General features: G+C 42.2%; 1 protein-coding gene across 2 annotated transcripts in view; it reads right to left on the bottom strand.

The window, feature by feature from the left end:
- The window catches only part of LOC126249057 (F-box/LRR-repeat protein 6), a 241,118-nt gene that overhangs the window by 146,795 nt on the left and 70,524 nt on the right, over nt 1-23,799 (bottom strand). For both annotated transcript variants that reach the window (XM_049950695.1, XM_049950696.1), the window contains exons 3-4: nt 19,967-20,130; nt 7,546-7,715 (exon numbers count right to left, since the gene is read on the bottom strand). In XM_049950695.1, coding sequence (XP_049806652.1) covers nt 7,546-7,715; nt 19,967-20,130 — 334 coding nt within the window. The remainder of the gene's footprint in view (nt 1-7,545; nt 7,716-19,966; nt 20,131-23,799) is intronic.

Raw genomic sequence — 23,799 nt, 5'->3', positions numbered from 1 at the left:
TACTGGGAGATGAAGAAGCTTGCACAGGATAGAGTAGCATGGAGAGCTTGCATCAAACCAGTCTCAGGACTGAAGACCACAACAACAACATAATGATGGAAATGAAAAGTAGCTCCAAAATGTTCTCATGGAGCTGACTGACACACATACAATTCATAGTTAACTTAAGAATATTCTGAGAATTGCAAAAACACTATTCATCTCTTTCCATATATCATATGATAAGCTTCTCTGACAAACCAGCCTCACAAGCTGAAATGAAGATCCATAATGATCACTGGAACAATATGAAATGGACCAATACCTTGCCTCATGTCAGTGGTGACTAATCTCCGAAACTTGTAGTGAATGTAGTTGAGCTTCATGACAAGATTCCTTAATTCCTGTTATTAGCTGAATAATATGATTATTGTCAACCCTTTTCTAGAAGCAAGAGAGAACATAGTGCTCATCAATGTCTCTGTTTCATGTTCATGGAATAAAAACAGTGTCAATTGTGCAACACCACAGACGGTAACATTACAAATGGTAGCACCGTTGGATTGGGGTTGGGTTGTTTGGGGGAAGAGACCGAACAGCGAGATCATCGGTCTCGGTAGCACCGTATACCAACTGTTAAATATCAGTGCAAACTGACCAGAAATCAGCTAAGAACACCTGCTATACTCAGTTGCAAATAGAAGAAATCATCATGTGCCACTAATATATTATTTAATATTGTACCTAAATTCTGACACAAATCTGAGCAGAAACATTTTTTACTCAGTTGTCAGTACAGATCTTGGGAATTTACACTCCAGTTTCCTTAGATCGACACAAGTACACCTGAAACTTACATTAGACAGCTTTTATGGTATATCAGATAAAGAAGCCTCTGCAAAGAATAATTCTGTAATGTGAGAAACTCTCCAGGAAGATAAAATCCATTTCATTTTGGCAGGTACAGCTGAAGAAATGTTCAAGCGGCTGTTGTAGAAGAATCTGGCAGTAACTGGTTGTTAATTCTTCATTATGTATATGCTTTGGAGTGTATCACATGAGATGGATAAAAATAAATAGCAACAGTTCTCTACAACATTCTGTGTTCTGAAAGATTAGAAAGGAATGAAGTGAAAACTGCAGTCAAGAAAAAAAGTAAAAATCTAAATGTAGACCATGTCCCATGTATGCAGTTGGTAGCACGCATGTTGAAATTTGCAAGATATTGTCTGCAGTACGACTGGAAAGACTAAAGTGCTACTTGGTGGAAAGATAGGAAGGAAATTTAGGGTTTAATGTCCCATTGATGATGAAATCATTAGAGATGGGCATAAGCTTGGATTGGGGAAAGATGAGGAAGAAAATCAGTCTTATCCTTCTGAAATGAACTCTCCTGGCATTTCCCACTACTGATTTGGGAAACACAGAAAACCTAAACTAGGATGGAAAGGGGATTTGAATCCTGCTCCTCCTGAAAATGAGCCCAATGAGCTAAACACTCTTCTACCATGCTCAGTTTACTTGACTGAATCTCGATTGCCAAAAGTAAATGTGAGAGAGTACGGAATACATTCAGTAGACAACTGGTCTGACAAAGACACAATAGCAAAAAGAAAGAAGGCACAAAGATTCTGCAAGGTGTGTACCCACACACAAATTAGAGTTCTCATTCATAAACGTAGTCAACTACAACAGCAAGCCAATAGAAAAAATAGGGCAAAAGTTAAACAAGGAAGTTTGCATAAATCAGGAAAAGTAATGTAATTTTGCAGGTCAACAGTGACATTTGTGGTGCCTAACAAAACACAAATCATTGAAAGTGAGAAAGTTAGGTTATGGAAAAACATAAGTTTGAATTTATCAGGTACCATTTAAAATATGTGTTATTCCTAATAAGTTATCAAATAATGACTTCCTTTGGTTTGTAGTGATTCAGTGGCTGTTCATATTTTGAGAATAATCTTAAAGCAGTTGAGATACATTAGACGTCTTACTATTAACAATATAAACAATTATGAGTTAATTCAGTCCTTATGTGTAGCATTCATTAATGTATCAATGCATTACACTGTACATCATTCAGCCTTAGTGTGGCACAGAAAGGAAGGAGGCAATCAGCCATGAAAATCTGTGACCACTTAACCCACTAATGTGAAGGACCTACAAGGTAATTTTATTATCTACAAACACAAACTGAAATCATATTTACTTGGCAACTATCCTACTCCATAGAAGAATTTATGCATTATGTAATATTATAAAGAGAGAGAGAGAGAGAGAGAGAGAGAGAGTGTGTGTGTGTGTGTGTGTGTGTGTGTGTGTGTAATGGTGAAGGGGGCAGAAGAGGGTGGGAAGGGCGGGGATGGGAGGGAGGGAGGGAGGGAGGGAGGGAGGGAGGGATGGAAGGGGAGAGAGGGGAGAGGGAGAGAGACTGATCACAGAGTTAAATAGAAATTTATTTACTTATTTATTTAACCTGAACTGATTACAGCTATCAGGATCTCTCTTACAGTGGACTAGGATTTCACAAAAACAGTACCTTCTTTTCTACATCATAGTTACCTAAGACATAATAAGTTTAATATAACAAATACACTCCTGGAAATGGAAAAAAGAACACATTGACACCCGTGTGTCAGACCCACCATACTTGCTCCGGACACTGCGAGAGGGCTGTACAAGCAATGATCACACGCACAGCACAGCGGACACACCAGGAACCGCAGTGTTGGCCGTCGAATGGCGCTAGCTGCGCAGCATTTGTGCACCGCCGCCGTCAGTGTCGGCCAGTTTGCCGTGGCATACGGAGCTCCATCGCAGTCTTTAACACTGGTAGCATGCCGCGACAGCGTGGACGTGAACCGTATGTGCAGTTGACAGACTTTGAGCAAGGGCGTATAGTGGGCATGCGGGAGGCCGGGTGGACGTACCGCCGAATTGCTCAACACGTGGGGCATGAGGTCTCCACAGTACATTGATGTTGTCCCCAGTGGTCGGCGGAAGGTGCACGTGCCCGTCGACCTGGGACTGGACCGCAGCGACGCACGGATGCACGCCAAGACCGTAGGATCCTACGCAGTGCCGTAGGGGACCGCACCGCCACTTCCCAGCAAATTAGGGACACTGTTGCTCCTGGGGTATCGGCGAGGACCATTCGCAACCGTCTCCATGAAGCTGGGCTACGGTCCCGCACACCGTTAGGCCGTCTTCCGCTCACGCCCCAACATCGTGCAGCCCGCCTCCAGTGGTGTCGCGACAGGCGTGAATGGAGGGACGAATGGAGACGTGTCGTCTTCAGCGATGAGAGTCGCTTCTGCCTTGGTGCCAATGATGGTCGTATGCGTGTTTGGCGCCGTGCAGGTGAGCGCCACAATCAGGACTGCATACGACCGAGGCACACAGGGCCAACACCCGGCACCATGGTGTGGGGAGCGATCTCCTACACTGGCCGTACACCACTGGTGATCGTCGAGGGGACACTGAATAGTGCACGGTACATCCAAACCGTCATCGAACCCATCGTTCTACCATTCCTAGACCGGCAAGGGAACTTGCTGTTCCAACAGGACAATGCACGTCCGCATGTATCCCGTGCCACCCAACGTGCTCTAGAAGGTGTAAGTCAACTACCCTGGCCAGCAAGATCTCCGGATCTGTCCCCCATTGAGCATGTTTGGGACTGGATGAAGCGTCGTCTCATGCGGTCTGCACGTCCAGCACGAACGCTGGTCCAACTGAGGCGCCAGGTGGAAATGGCATGGCAAGCCGTTCCACAGGACTACATCCAGCATCTCTACGATCGTCTCCATGGGAGAATAGCAGCCTGCATTGCTGCGAAAGGTGGATATACACTGTACTAGTGCCGACATTGTGCATGCTCTGTTGCCTGTGTCTATGTGCCTGTGGTTCTGTCACTGTGATCATGTGATGTATCTGACCCCAGGAATGTGTCAATAAAGTTTCCCCTTCCTGGGACAATGAATTCATGGTGTTCTTATTTCAATTTCCAGGAGTGTAGTATTATAATGATTTGAGTGTATATAGTGACAATGTGAACAAGTAATACTGACCATGAACTAATAAAGTTAATACTGGCAGTACTTGTACTACTGCTGCTGCCGTTAATAGACAGTGGTTAGCACATTGGACTCGCATTTGGCAGGCCAATGGTTCAAACCCGCATATAGCCATTCTCATTTAGATTTTCTGTCATTTCCCTAAAATGCTTCAGGCAAATGCTGGGGTAGTTCCTTTGAAAGGGCATGGCCGACTTTCTTCACCATCCTTCCCTAATTCGATGGGACTGATGACCTCACTATTTGGTCCTCTCCCGCACATCAACCAATCAACCAACCAACCATTAATAGTGATGATGATGATGATTGAAGAGTGCTTCATGTACTGTGTGTAAACATGGGCATGCTGTGCTGAGGTGCTCAGTCTTGGCTTGGCAGCTGTTGAGAATGGAGCTCCCATTGGATGTTACCGCAAAGTGCTAATTGCACTCAGTTATTCGGTTTTTGAACGCAAAGGGCACTGTGCCGATTGAAATCCATCACCAACTGATGGAAGTGTATGGTTAGTCGTGTATGGATGTCAAAAATGTTTGTAAGTGGTGTAGAGAGTTTGCAGCTGGTAGCTGGTCGGACCGAAATTCACTACGAACAAAGGAGCGGGAAACTGTCAATTTCTGAGGAGACAGTGTTGAAGGTTCAGCAAAGCATGCGTGAAGATCGAGACCAAGCAACAAGCGTGCCAGTGGCAGCATCCTTCTTCGCCAAAGCTGCAAAAATTCAAACAAACACAGTCTGCTAGTAAAGTCATAACAACCGTTTTTTGGGATTGGAAAGGGTTATTGTTGGTCGACTTTATGGCCACTGGGACCACAATTAATGCTGACAGGTATTGTGACACTCTGAAAAAACTCAAACAGGTGATTCAGAACCGGAGAAGAGGAATGTTGAGCAAGGGCGTACACATTCTCCACGACAACGCTCACCCACACATCGCTCGGCAAACCATTGCTCTCCTGCAACAGTTTCAGTGGAACATAATCACTCACCCACCCACTCACCCACCCTATAGTCCTGACTTGGCACCCAGTGACTATCATGTGTTCCCCAAATTAAAAGAACATTTGGCTGGAAAGCAATTCAGCTCCGATGATGAGGTGAAAGAAGAGGTTCCTAACTTTCTGAACAGCATGGCGGCAAGCTGGTATGACATGGGCATACAAAAACTGCCACAGCGTCTACAAAAATGCATCGATTATGTCAAAAAATGGCTAAATGTTCAAACTGTAAACTGATGTAAACCATTGTAGAAATAAACAGGTCTAGGTACTTATAAAAAAATAAGAGACCTTATTTTTGGGATTACCCTCGTAATAACAATAATGACAGTGGCAGATATAAAAAGAATGTATAAGTGCACAAAATAGATGTTTTCTAATACACTGTGTCCTGGGGAAAGGAAATTTAAGGCAACTGCGCAAGCTAAGAATACTGGAAAACGAAGATCTGATTGGAAAGAAGGATTTATACAAGGGTTACAGGTGTGTACAGGGGCATCCTTATTGTTGCTTTAGCAGACATGTCATTAACTGTCTTCTGAAGTTGGAGGCAGTTCCCTAATATACTGCAGATGGTTATTCCCAACTCAGGTTTCTGCTACACGAGATATACAATGGCGGTAGCAGAATTATCACACTGTCTTCTTCAAATATGATTTCTCTGAACCCAACAGAGTTTTGCAATAACAGCATCACTTTTCTTCCAAAGATTTTCATTAAATTTCTCCAAAAACCTTTATTAAACTTTTTTATGGCCTATAGTGTCACAACTGAATGCATTCGGTGCCACGTCTACTTGATAAGAACTCCAAAAGCTGGAGCAATACTGTTTTAATAGGTCGCACTAATATTTTCTAAGCAATTTTTTTTGCAGATGCATTGTTGTTTCCTAGAATCCTTCCAACATCTAATTTTTGCATCTGCCTTGGCAACTAATAATCTTACATGCTCATTCCATCTCATACCACTTCTTAGCATTAGCCTTAAATATTTTTTAAATGATGTGACATGCTCCAGATATTCAACATTAATCTTATTATCAGATACAATCAGGTTCTGTCTTTCTGTTACAGGCATTATCTAGAATGCATTCCCATTTAAACAAAGCTACCATTCAATACATATGTGGAAATTTTGTTCAAGTCTTTCAGTTCAATGATTACCTAAAAACAATATAAATCTCTAGACAACAGCACCATCAGTGAATAATTTTAGAATACTACTGACCTTATATGATACACCATGTATGTATTTTGAGAACATTTGAGGTCTTATCATGCTTCCTTTGGGCACAAATGATGCCACTTACATTCCACAAATGAATTACTGTGTTAAACATCTGACTTTTAGCATGTAAGTGAAAAAAAGTTTAGAAAATATTTGTAATTATGCTTAAAGTTTGTTGAAAATTATTAACTGCTCTCACTATAGAACACTGTATAAATACAGTCTGGGTAATTTGCACTCCTGAATTGCACAATATGATTTTTCTGGTACATTCAGTGATATATGTAGATCCTGTCTGTGAAGAGTGTTGCAAATATAGAGTTAGTAGTACAGAAGTAATAAATGAAAACATCATGGCTGAGGTTGAAGTTTTATTGCATGCCATTTTAAGCAAAAGCTAGTTCTTTAAGCAAATAAATGTTTACGTTGTCATATCTCCTGAACTATGTGTTGTTCAATGATATAATCTTTCAGATAAATTCAGTGCTACATGCAGATACTGCCTGCAAACTTTGTTGCAAGTAGAACTGGTAGTAATGACATGCGTGATGCTGAAGTCTGCATGAAAAGTTAACATGTAGTAAGTGATAAACTCTTTTCTTGTAGTAATTTTGTGGGGCATGTCAGCAAGTAAAAATTTAGTAAATGTTTGAAATTTTGTTGTGAAGTTTGTTGGAAGTCACTAAATGCTCTCACTTTCAATTACTGGATGAATATAGTCCAGACAGTTATGTGCCATCAGTTATGCTGCCTCAAGAAAAACATGCAGTTTCTAACTGTAAAACTTGTTTTACTGCATTAAACTTTTAACATTATACCTCTTAATGAGTACATCATGACAACATTTAAAATTTTTAAATATTGAAAATAAAATTTTTGTGTCCCTGGAAGCCATTAGACAATTAACCTGCAACTGGCACTGCATTTCAGGATAGTGGCTCAGTAATACAGATGAGATACATTGCCGAACACCTTTCAGAAATCTAGGAAACTGGAATCTCCTCGTTCATCTGCATTTATCATTTGCAAGGTATTATGTATGGATAAAGCATGCCATGTTTCTCGTAAGTGCTTTTTCTCAAATTCGTGCCGAGAACATAGAATATTGTAAAATCTGTATAACGTCGAATATTGTAAAAATCTGCATACAGTGATAATGTAAAAAAAATACAAATAAAAAAAACACAAGCCATATCAGTTTTCTAATGACAGCACAACAGAGTATTTACAAAGTAAATTTTAAAATAAGATTGTAAAGGATTACGTACAACCGTCCTTGAAAGATCAACTCTTGACAAATTAGGTAAATTAGTTGCAATATATGCTAGATTTGCAGGACTCAGTCTTGTCCAGCCCGACAATGACAGACTTTCCAGTCTTTGACAACTTTCACATATAGCCGCCAGCACATCAGTTACATTTACAAGTTTCCAATCACCTGTAAAACAATGTTATGAGATATTTGCAAATGAACACTGTTCTTTAGCATGTATTTATTTATTCATTCTGTAAAATCTGTTATACATACAATGTATGACAGATGTTGTACAATGTTTTAGAGTGCATCAATATTACACAGTTATTCTTGATTGCTACCCATATAACCAGACATACTGTTAAAATTTTTTCTTAATACAAAAGATTGACAGTTTTTTTTGAGTGCATTTACTTCATTGGTGCTCTTTATAATTTCTGGCAGCTTACTGTAGAATGTAATAACTGAATGGCAAGCACCCTTTTGACACAGAGTTATGCTGCAACACTTTACATAATTACTTTTCTTTAACCTAGTATGGTACTCATGCACTGCAGTATTTGGGATCAAGACATTCTCCTTCTTCACCACACTTTTCCTTACAAACAGTACAATTTCTAAAATGTAAATGGAGGGAAGAGGAAGAATATTTAAATATCTAAAAATAGTCTTACATGAACTTCCATTGTCAGATTTTTTTATTATTCTGATTATTTTCTTTTGCTTCCTGAATGTTGTTAAGGCATGAGGAGGATTCCACCAAAATATAATGCCATACCTTAACAGTGAGTGTCTCTGAGAAAAATACACAGTTTTTACAGTTTCATGAGTTGCATGCTGGATAGCACTCTGATTACATACAACTTAGACAGCTGTAAGTTGAAGGAATTTATGTGAGAGTTTCATTTTAGATTTTCTTGCAGGCAAAGCCGTAGAAACTTTGTCTCAGTGATATTTTGAATTTCCTGGTTGTTAATATGAATTAGTTGCTTTTCTGCATTTTTATTTTGCTGGGTCTGACAGTGTAACTAACAGTTTTTGTGGGTTTATGATGAGCCTTTTTCTATAGAGCCACTGGGAAATTTCATCTGAGATGACACCTGCAGAAGTGGTAAGATCTTCTCTATTTTTTGCTTCAATAAGTAGAGTGGTATCATCTGCAAATAGTATTGCTTCTGCATTCTTTACACATAAAGGCAGGTCATTAACGTACACTAAAAAAAGAAATGGTCCTAAGATAAAGCCTTGGGGTACCCTGTGTGACAGTAAGGATGGCTCTGAAAGATAGTTCTGTGTCGTGTTACTGTGCTTGTGTTTGTTCTGTGTAATCTAATATCAATTACTAAAGTAAGAGTTCGGCCACTCCTGTGGTACACTGTAACAGTCATGTTTGTTTAGGAGAAGTGAATGATCTATAACATCAAAAGCATTTGCCAAGTCTAAGAAAACACCTGAGATTTTGAAGTGTTTGTCAATTGCATTTAAGGTATGGTTGACAAAATTAAAAGTAGTGCTCTCAGTGGAATGCTGTGCTCTGAAACTATATTGGCATACAGATAATATAGTAGTATTCTGACTGAAACATATTGCTAGCAGAGCTAGAAAGAGTTTGATTTGTATAATGCTGCCAACAGGTTGCAACAAAATTCAACATGACCTGATTTTGACACCAACTGTGGATGTCTTCTTTGGAAAAAAAAACAAAAACTGCTGGCTACAAAAGATTAAAACACTATTAAGATAGAGGAAAAACCAAGACTACATGGTTATTATGCTGAACAAATTTATGATGTGACTATACTCACATGCAGTGACAGTTAAAACAAATTTACAAGCAGAATGCCCTTGTCCTATAAAATAACTTCTTAAAACCATATTTAAAACCAATACCTGTAGTTCTTATATAGTTTTAAATATGATTTTAAGACATTAGTTTACATGATGAGAGCATTTTGCTCATAAATCTGTTTTCAACTGTCACTACATGTGAGTGTACTTAACTCATAAGTTTGTTCAGCATAATAATAACTAACTATTCTTGGCTTTTTCCTCTATTTATATAGAGTGCAGCAATCAGTCGTCCTTTTTTTGTAGGTTTTATTTGGCAAATCCAGATTTCAGCTACTGCCTAGCCATTATCAATGCACTATTTTCTAGTCTCTCTCTCTCTTTTTTTAGGGCGCACAACTACAGTGGTCATTAGTGCCCAGACTAAATTATGAATGCACTGCGAGGCATAATGTTAAAACAGCAACTAAAAAGGACAACACTATAAAAGGCACATTAACAGGCAAGGGATTAAAAGAAAACAGCAGAATCAAATGTCCTTAGACAGGTTTGTCAAGTGGATAAAACGAAGAACGCGAGCAGCTGCTCCTGGGTCATCCGCTAAAATTTCATCCAGAGTACATGGCAGTCCAAGATCAATGCACAGTGTATTAAAATTCAGACAGGACGTTAAAATGTGGCGTACCGTCAGCAATTGCCCACACGGGCAGAATGGCACCGGTGCAGCCGTCAGCAGATGGCGGTGGCCGAACCGGCAGTTTCCAATCTGTAAGCGGGCCAAAACGACCTCCTCCCGCCGAGAAGGGCGTGAAGAGGTCGTCCAAGCCGTGGGTAGAAGTTTCAAGGCCCGAAGATTGTTTTCAGTAAGTGTAGACCAATCGGCATGCCACAGCGATAAAATGCGCTGACAAATGACCCTGCTAAAATCAGATGAAGGCACACAACAAGAAGCTGTCCGAGGCTCGAGGACCACAGCCTCGGCCGCGGCATCTGCAGCTTCGTTCCTAGGGTTACCGACACGGCCAGGAACCCACATAAAGGTAACCGGAGAACCGTCATCTGCCAGCTGCCGAAGAGAGCGTCGGATCCGGTGCACGAAAGGGTGAACTGGATACGGATCACCGAGGCTCTGGATGGCGCTGAGGGAATCGGAGCAGATGACACAAGCAGAATGTCGGTGGCGGAAGATGTAAAGAACAGCCCGACAGAGGGCAAATAGCTCAGCTGTGAAGACCGAACAATGGCCACGGAGCCGGTATTTGAAACTGTGTGCCCCGACCATAAAAGAACACCCGACACTGTCATCGGTCTTAGAGCCAGCTGTATAAATGAAGATCGAACTAATGAACTTCGAATGAAGTTTGACAAACCGTGAGCGGTATACCGAAGCTGGGGTAACCTCCTTCGGGAGTGAGCTGAGGTCAAGGTGAACGCAAACCTGAGCCCGAAGTCGAGGTGGCGTTTGGCTCTCGCCATTTTCTAGTCTCGATACGTGTCAGTTCCCTGTTGTTCGGGTGTCAGTCACAGTTCTTTGAATACGATATTCGAGAATAATATATTCAAAGAATACCGTACGAACTGTGACTGACGCCCCAACAGGGAACTGACACGTATCAGGACTATAAAATAGCACAGTGATAATGGCTAGGCGCTAGCCGAGATCTGGATTTGCCAAATAAAACCTACAAAAAAAAGGATGACTGATAGCTGTGCTCTATAATTTATAAATAATATCACAGTCACTGAGTGTACCAACTTTCCCATGGAAAGATTTTAATGGTTTTGTGCTCTAGGTACCTGTTTTTGGTTTTTTCTGATGAAGACACCCGTAGTAGGTGTCAAAAACAGGTCAAGTTAAATATTGTTTAAATCAGTTGGCTGTATTACACAAATCGTATTCTTGTATGGTTGCTGCCACACAGCCATGTTTAAAATTTCTGGCAAGATTTGTTCAATAATTTTTTAAAAGCCAGATAATAGTGCTACAGGTCTATAATTTGACATTTCCTGTGAGTCTCCTTTCTTATACAGAGGTCTTACTTCAGCAGTTTTTAGAACATCTGAGAAAATGCCCTCTGATGCTAAAGAACTGTGTATGTCTAATATGGGTGTGAGAATACAGTTTGCTGACAATTTTATAATGTGATCAGGGATCTCATCAATGACTATTTTCAATGAGCTCTGTGCACATCAGCTACATCTACAAATTGTTCATCACCTTTAAAACAATAGTACAAGGTTTATACAAATCAATACTGTTCTTTAATGTGGCATTGTGGTTTTTCCTAGAACATTTTTAGTACTGTATGTTCAACTTCAGCAAAATATTTAACTGAGGTGTGTGTGTGTGTGTGTGTGTGTGTGTGTGTGTGTGTGTGTGTGTGTGTTTTCACTGAATGACTGGTATACAGTAGAATCTTCACAGAGATAAGTGTATTACATAGCTGTACTAAAGCTGCAATGAACATGGACACTATCTGATCTACGAATCATTATGAAATACAGTGCTCACTTTGTAGTGTGACACAAGTAGGATGGGACGTCAACACGGTTGCATACTGAAGCAACTAAAGGACAGTCAGCTAGATGAACACATGAGACTTCATTCTTCACTGACATGTCTATGACTTATATGCTTTGGGCATTACAGACAAATAAGATTTTCTCTGGTTCTTTGTATTTAAGACAGACAACCTGAGTGTCTTACATATTTACAAAGTAAGTTAAATTTGTTAGAATTTACAGTGTATATCATTTTGTTTGCCAACATAGCACATACGTAAAGTTGAATGACAGTCCAATTCTAGAAAACAATGTAGTCTGCATTTTAGCTAAACAACTGTTATTTGGCAGGGCTTAAAGTTAATAACATCATTGTCATTGATACAAACCTCTGGAACTTAATATAATGCAGAGATGAATAAATAGAAAAGCTGTTAATTTCATGGAATTTTGTTTCTAGTTTATATTATTGACAGATGTTGACAGATGTGAAAATTACCGGACTATCAGTTTAATAAGTCACAGCTACAAAATACTAACACGAATTCTGTACAGACGAATGGAAAAACTGGTAGAAGCCGACCTCGGGGAAGATCAGTTTGGATTCTGTAGAAATATTGGAACACGTGAGGCAATACTGACCCTACGACTTATCTCGGAAGAAAGATTAAGGAAAGGCTAACCTACATTTCTAGCATTTGTAGACTTAGAGAAAGCTTTTGACAATGTTGACTGGAATACTCTCTTTCAGATTCTGAAGGTGGCAGGGGTAAAATACAGGGAACGAAAGGCTATTTACAACTTGTACAGAAACCAGATGGCAGTTATAAGAGTCGAGGAACATGAAAGGGAAGCAGTGGTTGGGAAGGGAGTGAGACAGAGATGTAGCCTCTCCCCGATGTTATTCAATCTGTATATTGAGCAAGCAGTAAAGGAAACAAAAGAAAAATTCGGAGTAGGTATTAAAATCCATGGAGAAGAAAGAAAAACTTTGAGGTTCGCCGATGACATCGTAATTCTGTCAGAGACAGCAAAGGACTTGGAAGAGCAGTTGAACAGAATGGACAGTGTCTTGAAAGGAGGATATAAGATGAGCATCAACAAAAGCAAAATGAGGATAATGGAATGTAGTCGAATTAAGTCGGGTGATGCTGAGGGAATTAGATTAGGAAATGAGACACTTAAAGTAGTAAAGGAGTTTTGCTATTTGGGGAGCAAAATAACTGATGATGGTCAAAGTAGAGAAGATATAAAATGTAGACTAGCAATGGCAAGGAAAGAGTTTCTGAAGAAGAGAAATTTGTTAACATCGAGTATAGATTTAAGTGTCAGGAAGTCATTTCTGAAAGTATTTGTATGGAGTGTAGCCATGTATGGAAGTGAAACATGGACGATAAATAGTTTGGACACGAAGAGAATAGAAGCTTTTGAAATGTGGTGCTACAGAAGAATGCTGAAGATTAGATGGGTAGATCACATAACTAATGAGGAGGTATTGAATAGAATTGGGGAGAAGAGGAGTTTGTGGCACAACTCGACAAGAAGAAGGGACCGGTTGGTAGGACATGTTCTGAGGCATCAAGGGATCACAAATTTAGCATTGGAGGGCAGTGTGGAGGGTAAAAATCGTAGAGGGAGACCAAGAGATGAATAAACTAAGCAGATTCAGAAGGATGTAGGTTGCAGTAAGTACTGGGAGATGAAGAAGCTTGCACAGGATTGGGTAGCATGGAGAGCTGCATCAAACCAGTCTCAGGACTGAAGACCACAACAACAACAACAACATTATATTATTGAACTATTTCTTATAACCTAGCACATACCACACATACTTGCAAATACAGTGGCAAAAATAACTGGTCAATTAATCAAGAAGTCGTCGTGTGCTCTGGAGAGAATGCACTGTCTGGAACAGCTTGGAAGACAACTGTTTACGGACATGAACAAGGCATCAACTGGAAACATTATGGCAGAATACAAGATATCTCAAATACTGGGATCCCAAGAATCATCAGTGTTTGGTGTTAGTAATCATTTAGATATGAGTCATGCTAGTAAAATGTCTCAGTTGCATATTTGTTGCAGACGAGCCTTCACTGACTTGTTGAGGATGAACCTTCACTGACTTTTAAAATGAAGTGTTGAGTGGTTGCTAGGCCTGTACAAAATAGAGGTCGCCACATGAGCACTGCACCCACATGATGAACAGAGTGAGCGGCAGTCATTCTTCATCACTCGCTATTCACACAGTTCGGTCTCACTCGCTTCCAAGTGGGTGAGCATTTGGTGAGTGCAACCTAACAGGCACATGAACCCTGCCGGCCAAGGAAACATGACAGTTCACTATGTCATAACTCAGCACCAGGCCCACAGAAGAGAATCGAACCTGTGCATTATTACAACTTTTTAGTCTTTGTGCACTCATATGTTTTCTGTCTGGCTACACAGGACGCACAAGTGACTGTGTGGTGGGTTTGTGGGATTCAAGGGACCAGACTGCTATGGTCAACGGTCGCTTTTTCCAAAACTTCGAACACCCACACACAATAAAAACGAACAATGGAGAAGACAAGAGACGACACAGGACAAGAAAGACTCAGACAGAGACCAGACAAAACGAATTAAAATCACAAAGAGTGTGACAGTGGTTGGCCGACCATAGAGACAAAAAGGAAAAGTCAACCACCTAGAAACACACTAAAAAATAGCCCAGTCTAAAATCATAGGCCAAAGGTCAGACGCAAAACAAAAAAAATGACAAACACTCAGATTAAGTGATAAAAGCCCCCTGCCCGACTAAAACACTAAACTAAGCCTGCCATGGCAGTGTCATCTCTTAAAAGGGTAGGGAGTGTATCAGGCAGCGCAAACGTCTGCTTGAGCACAGCTAAAAGGGGACAGGCCAACAAAATGTGGACCACAGTCAGAGCGGATCCACAGCGACATAGAGGTGGGTCCTCACGGCACAATACGTGGCTGTGTCACCCGGGTGTGTCCAATGCGGCCGCCAGAGGACAACAGACTCCTTGCAAGCGACCCGCAAGGAGGAGTGCCACGCACTGGTAGCCTCCTTGATGGCCCGAAGTTTGTTTGGTGAAAGCAGAGTGCACCATTCTTCACCCCAGGTGCGAAGTACATTCTGCCGCAAAACTGCCCTGAGGTCACTCTCCGAAAGCCCAATCGATAAGGCTGGTGCACCAACAGCCTGTTTGGCCAGCATGTCAACACATTCTTTGACCGGGATGCTGACATGACCAGGGGTCCACACAAAGACCACAGAGCAGCCACAACGGGCTAGGACACAAGAGATGGCGACCAGCTCAGCAGTGAAAACACTGCAGCCAGCCGGCAATGAGTGTTGTTCGTAATGGTCCCCTAGAGTGAGAGCATAACCGACACGACCAGCAACCATCAAACCGTCAGTGTAGACAATGCCAGAGCCCTGATACGTGGCAAGGATGGAAAGAAAGTGGCGGCAGAAGGCCTCAGGAGGGACCGAGTCCTTCGGGCCCTGTCCCAATTCGAGCCGAAGGCATGGGTGGGGCACACACCATGGGGGTGTACGCAGAGGGGCCTGGAAAAGAGGTGGAGGAGGGAAAACCCCAAGCCCAGAGAGAAGCTCTCTGACGCGAACTGCGATCATACAACCCGACTGGGGGCGACGTTCTGGGAGATTGACGACAGACTGAGGGAACAGGAGATGATAACTGGGATGCCCAGGCAAGCTACAAACGTGTGTAGCATAAGCGGCCAGTAAACATTGGCACCGTAACCGCAGTGGAGGGACACCTGCCTCCACAAGTATGCTGTTCACAGGGCTGGTCCAGAAAGCTCCAGTGGCAGGTCAGATCCCACTGTGAAGCATGGGAGGGAGCATGGGAGGGGGGGACGGGGGTGCCACCACAAGTTCCTTGGTCTTAGATGTCTTTTTATTGGACTTCTCTCGCTGCTCCTTGGGTTTAACTGGCTGGGAGGGCTTCACTGATCCAGTCTCTGGGACGGAGGAGGATCGCGAAGCCCTACAACCAGCTGCCTGTGGCCACTTATGCCACTGTCGGGCATCATCCTTGCCACTTGTGGAAACCTGGGAAGGGAGGGACCCAAGGGACCCTTGCAAGCAAGAGGAGCCGAAGAAGTTGGACACTTCTCCAGTTTAGAAGCAGGGACGGACGTCCCCGATGGGTGGGTGGGGGGGGGGGGGGGTGTTGCTCCCGAGGTAGGCGGCGCAGGAGCAACAGGGCGAGTTGTGCCCCCCATGGGCAAGGGGGCATGTGGAGTTGTACGGCTCAGTGATTTGGCTGGAATTCGCTGAACTGATGGGGTGAACACGGTTGTTGTAGCAGTGGCATATGAAGATGTCATTCGAGCAGGATGTAGTCGGTCACATTTCCTCTTAGCCTCAGTATAGGTCAGTCGGTCCAGGGTCTTATATTCCATGATTTTTCACTCTTTCTGTAAGATCCTGCAGTCTTGCGAGCAAGGTGAATGATGCTCTCCGCAGTTGACACAGATGGGAGGCGGGGCACACGGAGTATCGGGATGTGATGGGTGTCTGCAATCTCGATATGTGAGGCTGGAAGTACAGCGGGAAGACATATGGCCAAACTTCCAGCGCTTAAAGCACCGCATTGGGAGAGGGATATAGGGCTTGACATCACAACGGTAGACCATCACCTTGACCTTCTCCGGTAACGTATCACCTTCAAAGGCCAAGATGAAGGCACCGGTAGCAATCTGATTATCCTTCAGACCCCGATGAACGCGCCGGACGAAATGAACACCTCGATGCTCTAAATTTGCGCGCAGCTCATCATCAGACTGCAAAAGAAGGTCCCTATGGTAAATAATACCCTGGACCATATTTAAACTCTTATGGAGTGTGATCGTAACGGCAACATCCCCCAACTTGTCACCAGCAAGTAACCTTCGTGACTGGGCAGAGGATGCCGTTTTTATCAGTACTGACACAGAGTGCATTTTGGACAAGCCCTCCACCTCCCCAAACTTGTCCTCTAAATGCTTGGCGAAGAACTGAGGTTTTGTGGACATGAAAGACTCCCCACCAGCTCTCGTACAAACTAGGAACTGGGGCGAATAACTGTCACTGCCATCCTGAGACTTACGCTCCTCCCACGGTGTGGCCAGGGAGGGGAACGTTTTCGGATCGTATTTCTGAGCGTTAAATTGAGCCTGAGAATGCTTAGAGACTGCTGGCGGCTGGCCACCAGTGAGAGATGATGTATCACGATTCATTGAGGGTCATCCGCCCTGATGCCACCCACTCTGACCAAGGGCCCTCCCCACGCGCGCCACCTAGCCTCAGTAAGGGCCACCTGGCAGGATGGCCATTGCCGGGAGTTCTGATGTCCCACAGAGATAGGCATCTACTCCTTGGCATACGTGGGGAGTTAACGGTGCAGGCATCAGCAGAGCGATCCCTGTGTAGTCAGGGGGCTACAACCAACAGGGTACATGGCGGCCCCACCACAACGGACTGGCTACCATGCTGGATATTAGGTGCAAAGATGTCCGTGGTCGTTGTCTCTGCAAAAAGCAACACTGCACAGTGCATAGTGGTAATCACACCCAGGAACGTATCCTCGCCCAAGAGATGGAAAACGAGCGGGACAGCATTGCGACGACAAGAAAGCCGGCTAAAGTTCTCAATACACGACGGATGCAATGCACCATGTAAGGCACCCTTCCCCAATTGGATCGCTCTTCACAAGAATTTGGAAAGATGGAGGTCAAACCTGAGAGGGGACTATCACATAAGGCCAAAACTTTTGAGACTCCTTTAAGTCGCCTCTTACGACAGGCAGGACTACCGCGGGCCTATTCTTACCCCCGAACCCGCAGGGGGGAGTGACTGTGTCATTAGCTGAGGTAGTGTTGATCATTATGAGGACCGAGTGAGGGTTGCAGTGGTTAGCGAACTGGACTCACATTCGGGAGGATGGCAGTTCAAACCTGTGTCCTGCCATCCTGATTTAGGTTTTACAAGATTTCCCCAAATTGCTTCAGGCAAATGCTGGGATGGTTCCTTTGAAAGGGCACAGCCGATTTCCTTCCCCTTCCTTCCCTAATCCAAGCTTGTGCTCCATCTCTAATGACCTCATTGTCTACAGGTCGTTAAACATGAATCTCCTACTCCTGATCATTTTCAGCAACTTCCACGAAGTTATGCAAAGTTTATTTGCTCTCTCTATCTCTTTCTTTCACACATTGTAGCTGTGTGAATGCCACATGGATCATCCACATGGTTGCAGTGCTCTAATGACTACTACTAAGATAATGAACACTCACTTTTCTTCACACTAAAAGAAATCTGAGCAGCCCAAGCATATCAGTTCCACATAGCTGATCTTAACAGGTACTTCCAAATCATGCCATCTGAAGTCTCATACCTACAGCAGTTTCTCTACACTACGATGAAGGTCTTTTCTGTCCTGAACACTCTTTGATCTCAAAATCCACTGGCCTAATGATATCCTGTCTCCCTCTCTCTTCATTTCTGTTCTCCCAACCTCGTGCTTATATTTCTTCTACTTCTTCTTAGCTTCAGGCGTCTCTAATGTTTTCTTTAATTTCATTTCTTATTTATTTTATCCTCCTTGGGGATCATTTCTTAAAACACTCACATTTTTATGATGTTGCCTTTTTCCTGCATCCCACTATAATGCACCACCATCTTCCCACAGGTACTGTGTCCGCATTGATTCATCTGTGTACGCTCTCCCTGTGTTCAATTCACCTGTCCCCTCCTGCAATCACTCTAAGCAATCATCTGTCATGTTCTCTTCTACTTTTCTTGCCTCTCCATCCTCCTCAGCTTAGGCCAACAATCTTGAGCCACATTACAACTACAGAAGCATGTGTGCATGTATACTTTCTTACTATGACAAAAGCTGTAGTGTGAAGGCTTTTCCACACTAATGGTTCTTTTTCTGTGTCTGCTTTCCCTGTAATTCTTCATCTTGCAAGTAATTGATGATCTATACTCTCAATCATTGTTGGATTTTTGTTGTTAAGCACTAGGAAGTGAATGTACTGCATATGAATGTGAGCTTACCAACTGTCTTAAACATGCCTTGTCATGAAGATTTATCATCAATGCTATGTAACGTTTTAATACTTGTTCTGCAACATAAGTATACTACTGTTATTGCTGCATTTCTCCAGACTAGAAAGGAGAGAAAATGAAAAATTGCTACATTTTTATTTTCAGTTCAACAGAATGACTTCTCAGCATAACTCATAGGACACCAGAGTTGAACAGAAAAACACCCAGTAGTTGCACTGAACCGAATTTGGGGCGAAGTCTGGACACTTTAAAAAGAATTACCATAAACAGCAAATTAGGTGTTAGTCAACTTACAATACGGGTAGTTCTCTAAGTAACACAAGAAAAATAATACTAAAAAAAGGAGACAGTATGAAACAGTGAAGTTACTCACTTACAGAGCCAATACAGAAGCCAAAACTGTTATCTTCTATATTTATTGTCACTGGAGATACCTCATTATTGAGTCTAGAGCAAACATAACAATTTCTTAAATGAAAGAAGGGAAAAAAACAATAAAAACAGAATATTTTTGATGTAGTAGTCATTTTGGAATTGGAAATAGTTGATGTAAGTACTGCTAATTTCACCATCCAATGGAATTAAACTTTAAAATGGCACAAGATATAACACTTCACTAAAGAAAGTTATTTAGCCACCAAATAATGGTGCTGTTTACTACATAGCAATAACTGCTCTTGTAAAAGTATCCTAATAATTCAGAGCTGTCCTATTGGATTAAGTTGAATTCTGAGTAAAGCAATCTAACTTAAACATATCAGGTGATACTTCTTGTAGTGTTCCCTGTTGCTGCACTTGATGTGTCATTTGTACAAGTAAGGCAACAGTTCTGTGTCCCTGTAAGTTTGCACCTCCAATCAAACAAATATTTTCTGCAATTATTACAGGGTATTGTCTAAAAACCGCTCTTACTTTTTCTTTCTGCCCTGATAGTAAGTACACTGAATAATATTAAAAGTAAAATAAATAAATACAACATAATAAATATTTGGAACCTACAGATTTACATGCAACTGAAACACATCAGAAAATAAATCAGAAAAGACCTGCATTTGCATACCAATGTCAAGATGACGTACATGTGTCAATTTATTCGAAAATAACCGTCTGATACGAGTATCATTTTTGTATGCTTTTTTAAGACGGTTTCCTGATAGATCTACATTGTGCCACAAGGAATTAATGGAAGCTACACGGTTCCAGAGATGACACACTTTTGATGCCCTGTAAAACAAAAATATATTAGAAGTCAAATGATACAACAAGTTTACTGTCATAGTATAGCTTAACCTAAAATGTTCACATTAAAAATATATTTGATGTTTTATGTTTCATTGCTCCTAGAATAATGAATTGATGTGTGGTACTATTTACATGGTATTTTTCAGCGTGATTATTGGTTTTAATAATGAAAAAGTATACTACAGGAGGTAAACAAATGAAAGAGTGTAAAGTAATAAATCCTCCTGCTGAAGTCTCACTCTCCCCTGCTTTTGCTAACACTTATCTTCAAATTCCCCTGCCATTCAAATGGAAATTGAAATAATTAGTTACACTGTTACATAAAATACATAAAAAAGTAGAAATACAAAATTCTGCAAAAATACATACCAGGTGAATGTGGCTAAGATATCAGTTTAGAATAAAATTACATGTCAATATCCTGAAAATGGATTAAAATCTTGTTAGCCTATTAAGGAAGAAGCCAAACATTGTATAAAGTGTTTGTATATATACTACTTTTAAAAAAATGGTTCAAATGGATCTAAGCACTATGGAACTCATACTACTTTCATACTGTCATTAATTTAAATAGAGGGTGGGTACAATAATAGTAAGTTCCTTGCAACTTATTATCAAATACAGCTCAGTCAGTAAAATGTAGAATTTAATTTTCCTCTTGTCCCATACAGTAATCAGCACACCCAAGCCATCATCCACGTGATTGAGAGCATGTGCAGTACATACAGTTTTGACACCTGATGTAATTACACCATGGTAACCACAAGAAAAAATTTATTGACATATGCAGGTTGACATCTTGCCTCCTACATTTGTGAAATTGTTTTGATAAGTGTTGCTAGCCTTATTTTGATCCAAAGAACAAGATTAATTAGACACAACTCATATGTCCCTAATTTGAGCCTTGTTGCTATCTGATTACACTTAAACAAATTCCAGACCTGGTAATTAGAACAGACTGCTAACCATCTTCACTTAACATCCTGACAGATCCTTGGACCTCATAAAAGAAAAGTTCTGAAACAGCAGTTAAAAAGCAAAAGTTAAACTGCCACATGTGAACCAATACTTTTGTTTCCATGGAAACACTAAAATTTATTTACACTTAAATAACTGACAACGTGTGTTTCTCCAACCAAAATTTCTAGCTTGATATAAGGACTAAAACCTAACACTGGATTACCCCCTCCACTAAACCACAACACTTCCCTTCAAATATCAAAGCTTCCCACTTGCAGTTATTTAAACTCCATATGCATAGTATCATACATGTGACGGACTTGAACACTTTTTGAGCAATAGAACCCAATACATTGTTGTAGATGGCAGAGACAAATGTAGTGTTACAGCACCACTCCTTTCCTCCAGCCACATAAATATTATGTCAGGTTCGCAGTTATCTAACACTGATAATGAGACTTTTAGTATTGGCACAGGCGTGATAATGCCTTGGAATTGTCATTATCAGCATGAATGTAACTAGGCTAGCTGATAGTGGCTCAACTACAAACTGGGGAGCTGAATGCTGGAAGAGGGAACAAGTGAGTTAATCTGCGGGGAACATAGAGTCTGAATACCACATAGAGAATGAGCACGGAGGAAAACACGACACATGACTAGCGCGAGCAACTGACAACAGAGCACATGGAACAGAGCACTGTGTGGTGCTGAGGCTTGGTCCGCAGGCATTGAAATCAGTGTTAGAACTGCTACACCAGGCATACAGCTACTGATACATGACATCTGGGTCAGTGGCTCTGCTCATGCCATGCTTCACACGTGCCCCCAAGGCAGTGCTCTGCACTATTCTGCTGTAGTACCCATTGCATACATCTCGATGTCTGCTGATGGGGATACTAAATCCCTTCCCCCTGAAAAGGCCAGGTAAGGTCAAAATACAGCTTGCTCTGCCAGTGGAGCAGCAGAGGCTGGTGTAATGGTTGGTTATCCAACACAGTCAGGGTGTAGACTCTGCCACTGGCGAGCAGGGAAAGGAGGCAATGGTTCAAATTCCATGGGTTCCACAGTAGGGGGCACAAGAGCTAGCCCTGCTGGTGCCCCACTCTGTGGTCGAAGGTAGAATGGTGGAGGGCACATGGGGACAGTAGCAGGGGAGTACGCAGCTGCAATTGGGAGGCTCCCACTGAAACAATGCCACAACCGACCCCACTGTCTGTCTAACAGGGCACAGTCGCAACTGATTACAAGGATGGATCAGATGTTCCTGACCAGTATCCACAATGCCAATCTATGTGGTCCAACACTACACCCAGCAGCAACCCTGCTGCTGGCTGAAAGACCGGGTTCAAACGAACAGCAGTCCTGTGAGAAAAGCACATCAGGATGTGAGAATCCGAGGCATATGACATTGTGGCTGGCACCCACGTAAATGTTCCATTGGACTACATCTGTTACCTGGCATCGCCCGGTATTTAGCCAGGCAACTCAACGGGGTCACAGTATGGGCAAACACACACACTTCTGCATTTGGATCTTGTACATACACACATAGTACTCCACCTGTGAGTTAGATATCGGGTGAAATAAGGTCGTAGTCAAATGCTGGATACCACTGCAAATACAGTCTTTAAAATCCTGTGACACAAATTGCTGATTGTTATCAGATACGAGAATTTGGGAAACCTCACGATAGCAAAAATTACAGCTAATGCACAACCATTTGCTGTCAACATTGTGGAGGACAGTTTGGTGACATAAGGGAAATTTGACAAAGCGTCAACCACCAACAACCACAAAGGAGTCTGCAAAGCTGGCATGCACCCTGCCCCCAATAGTGATCCGCAACTGACCGAGGGGAAAACTGATGCGGCAGCACAGCACGGTTTTGTGCACAGGCCATGCAAGCCAGTAGATGTGAATACGTGCCAAAGCCTTCATAAGAGTCATACGCCAGTGTGATGCGTGCTGCAGCTGGAGTATGCGAGGGCACAAAACTGGAGGGATGACAACTGGACAGCTTTGCTCCTCCATGATGAGTATGAGGATGCCCTGGAGAATGCTGAGTCAATCATAGCAGAAAAACAAAGTACATCACACCAAATCTGCTCCAAAAAGAGTGCCTCAGGCCACCCCACATGGACAGCTGAAACAATTTTCTGGAAAAGTAGGGCAGTGGTTGTGGCAGCTACGACTTCCTGTGCTACCATAGGAAAATCTGGCAATGTCTGTCGCAAGACATTAGCCGAGGCAAAAATGAGGGCCTCCTGTGGGTTGAGTTCTGGATCTGGTCCCACTGGCAATCAAAATAGCCCATCTGCATTTGTATGCTGGGCAGTGGGCTGTTATTGAATGTCATAAGAATAATTATTGAGAAAAAGCACCTCCCTACAAAATCGGTGGGCAGTCCTATTCGGCAGTTTGGAATGAAGGACGAATAAGGAAAGCAATGGCTTGTGATTGGTGGTCAGTACCAACTTCACCCCATACACGAAAAGTAAAACTTTTTAATTCCAAAAGTGATAGCCAGTTCCCTCTTTTCAACCTGTGAATAATTATGTCGCACTGCAGAAAGCATCTTTGTCGTAAAAGCGACGGGCTATTTGGTGTCATCTGGATTCTGATGTGATAGTACCACACCACAATGCCATACTGGCATGTGTCACAGGCCAGGGTTAAAAACTTACCCAGCAT

Source organism: Schistocerca nitens, chromosome 3, assembly GCF_023898315.1.
Source record: "Schistocerca nitens isolate TAMUIC-IGC-003100 chromosome 3, iqSchNite1.1, whole genome shotgun sequence".
Classification (NCBI taxonomy): Eukaryota; Metazoa; Arthropoda; class Insecta; order Orthoptera; family Acrididae; genus Schistocerca; species Schistocerca nitens.
The sequence above is the reverse complement of the archived record's forward strand: the minus strand, read 5'-3'. Positions and strand labels throughout refer to the sequence as shown.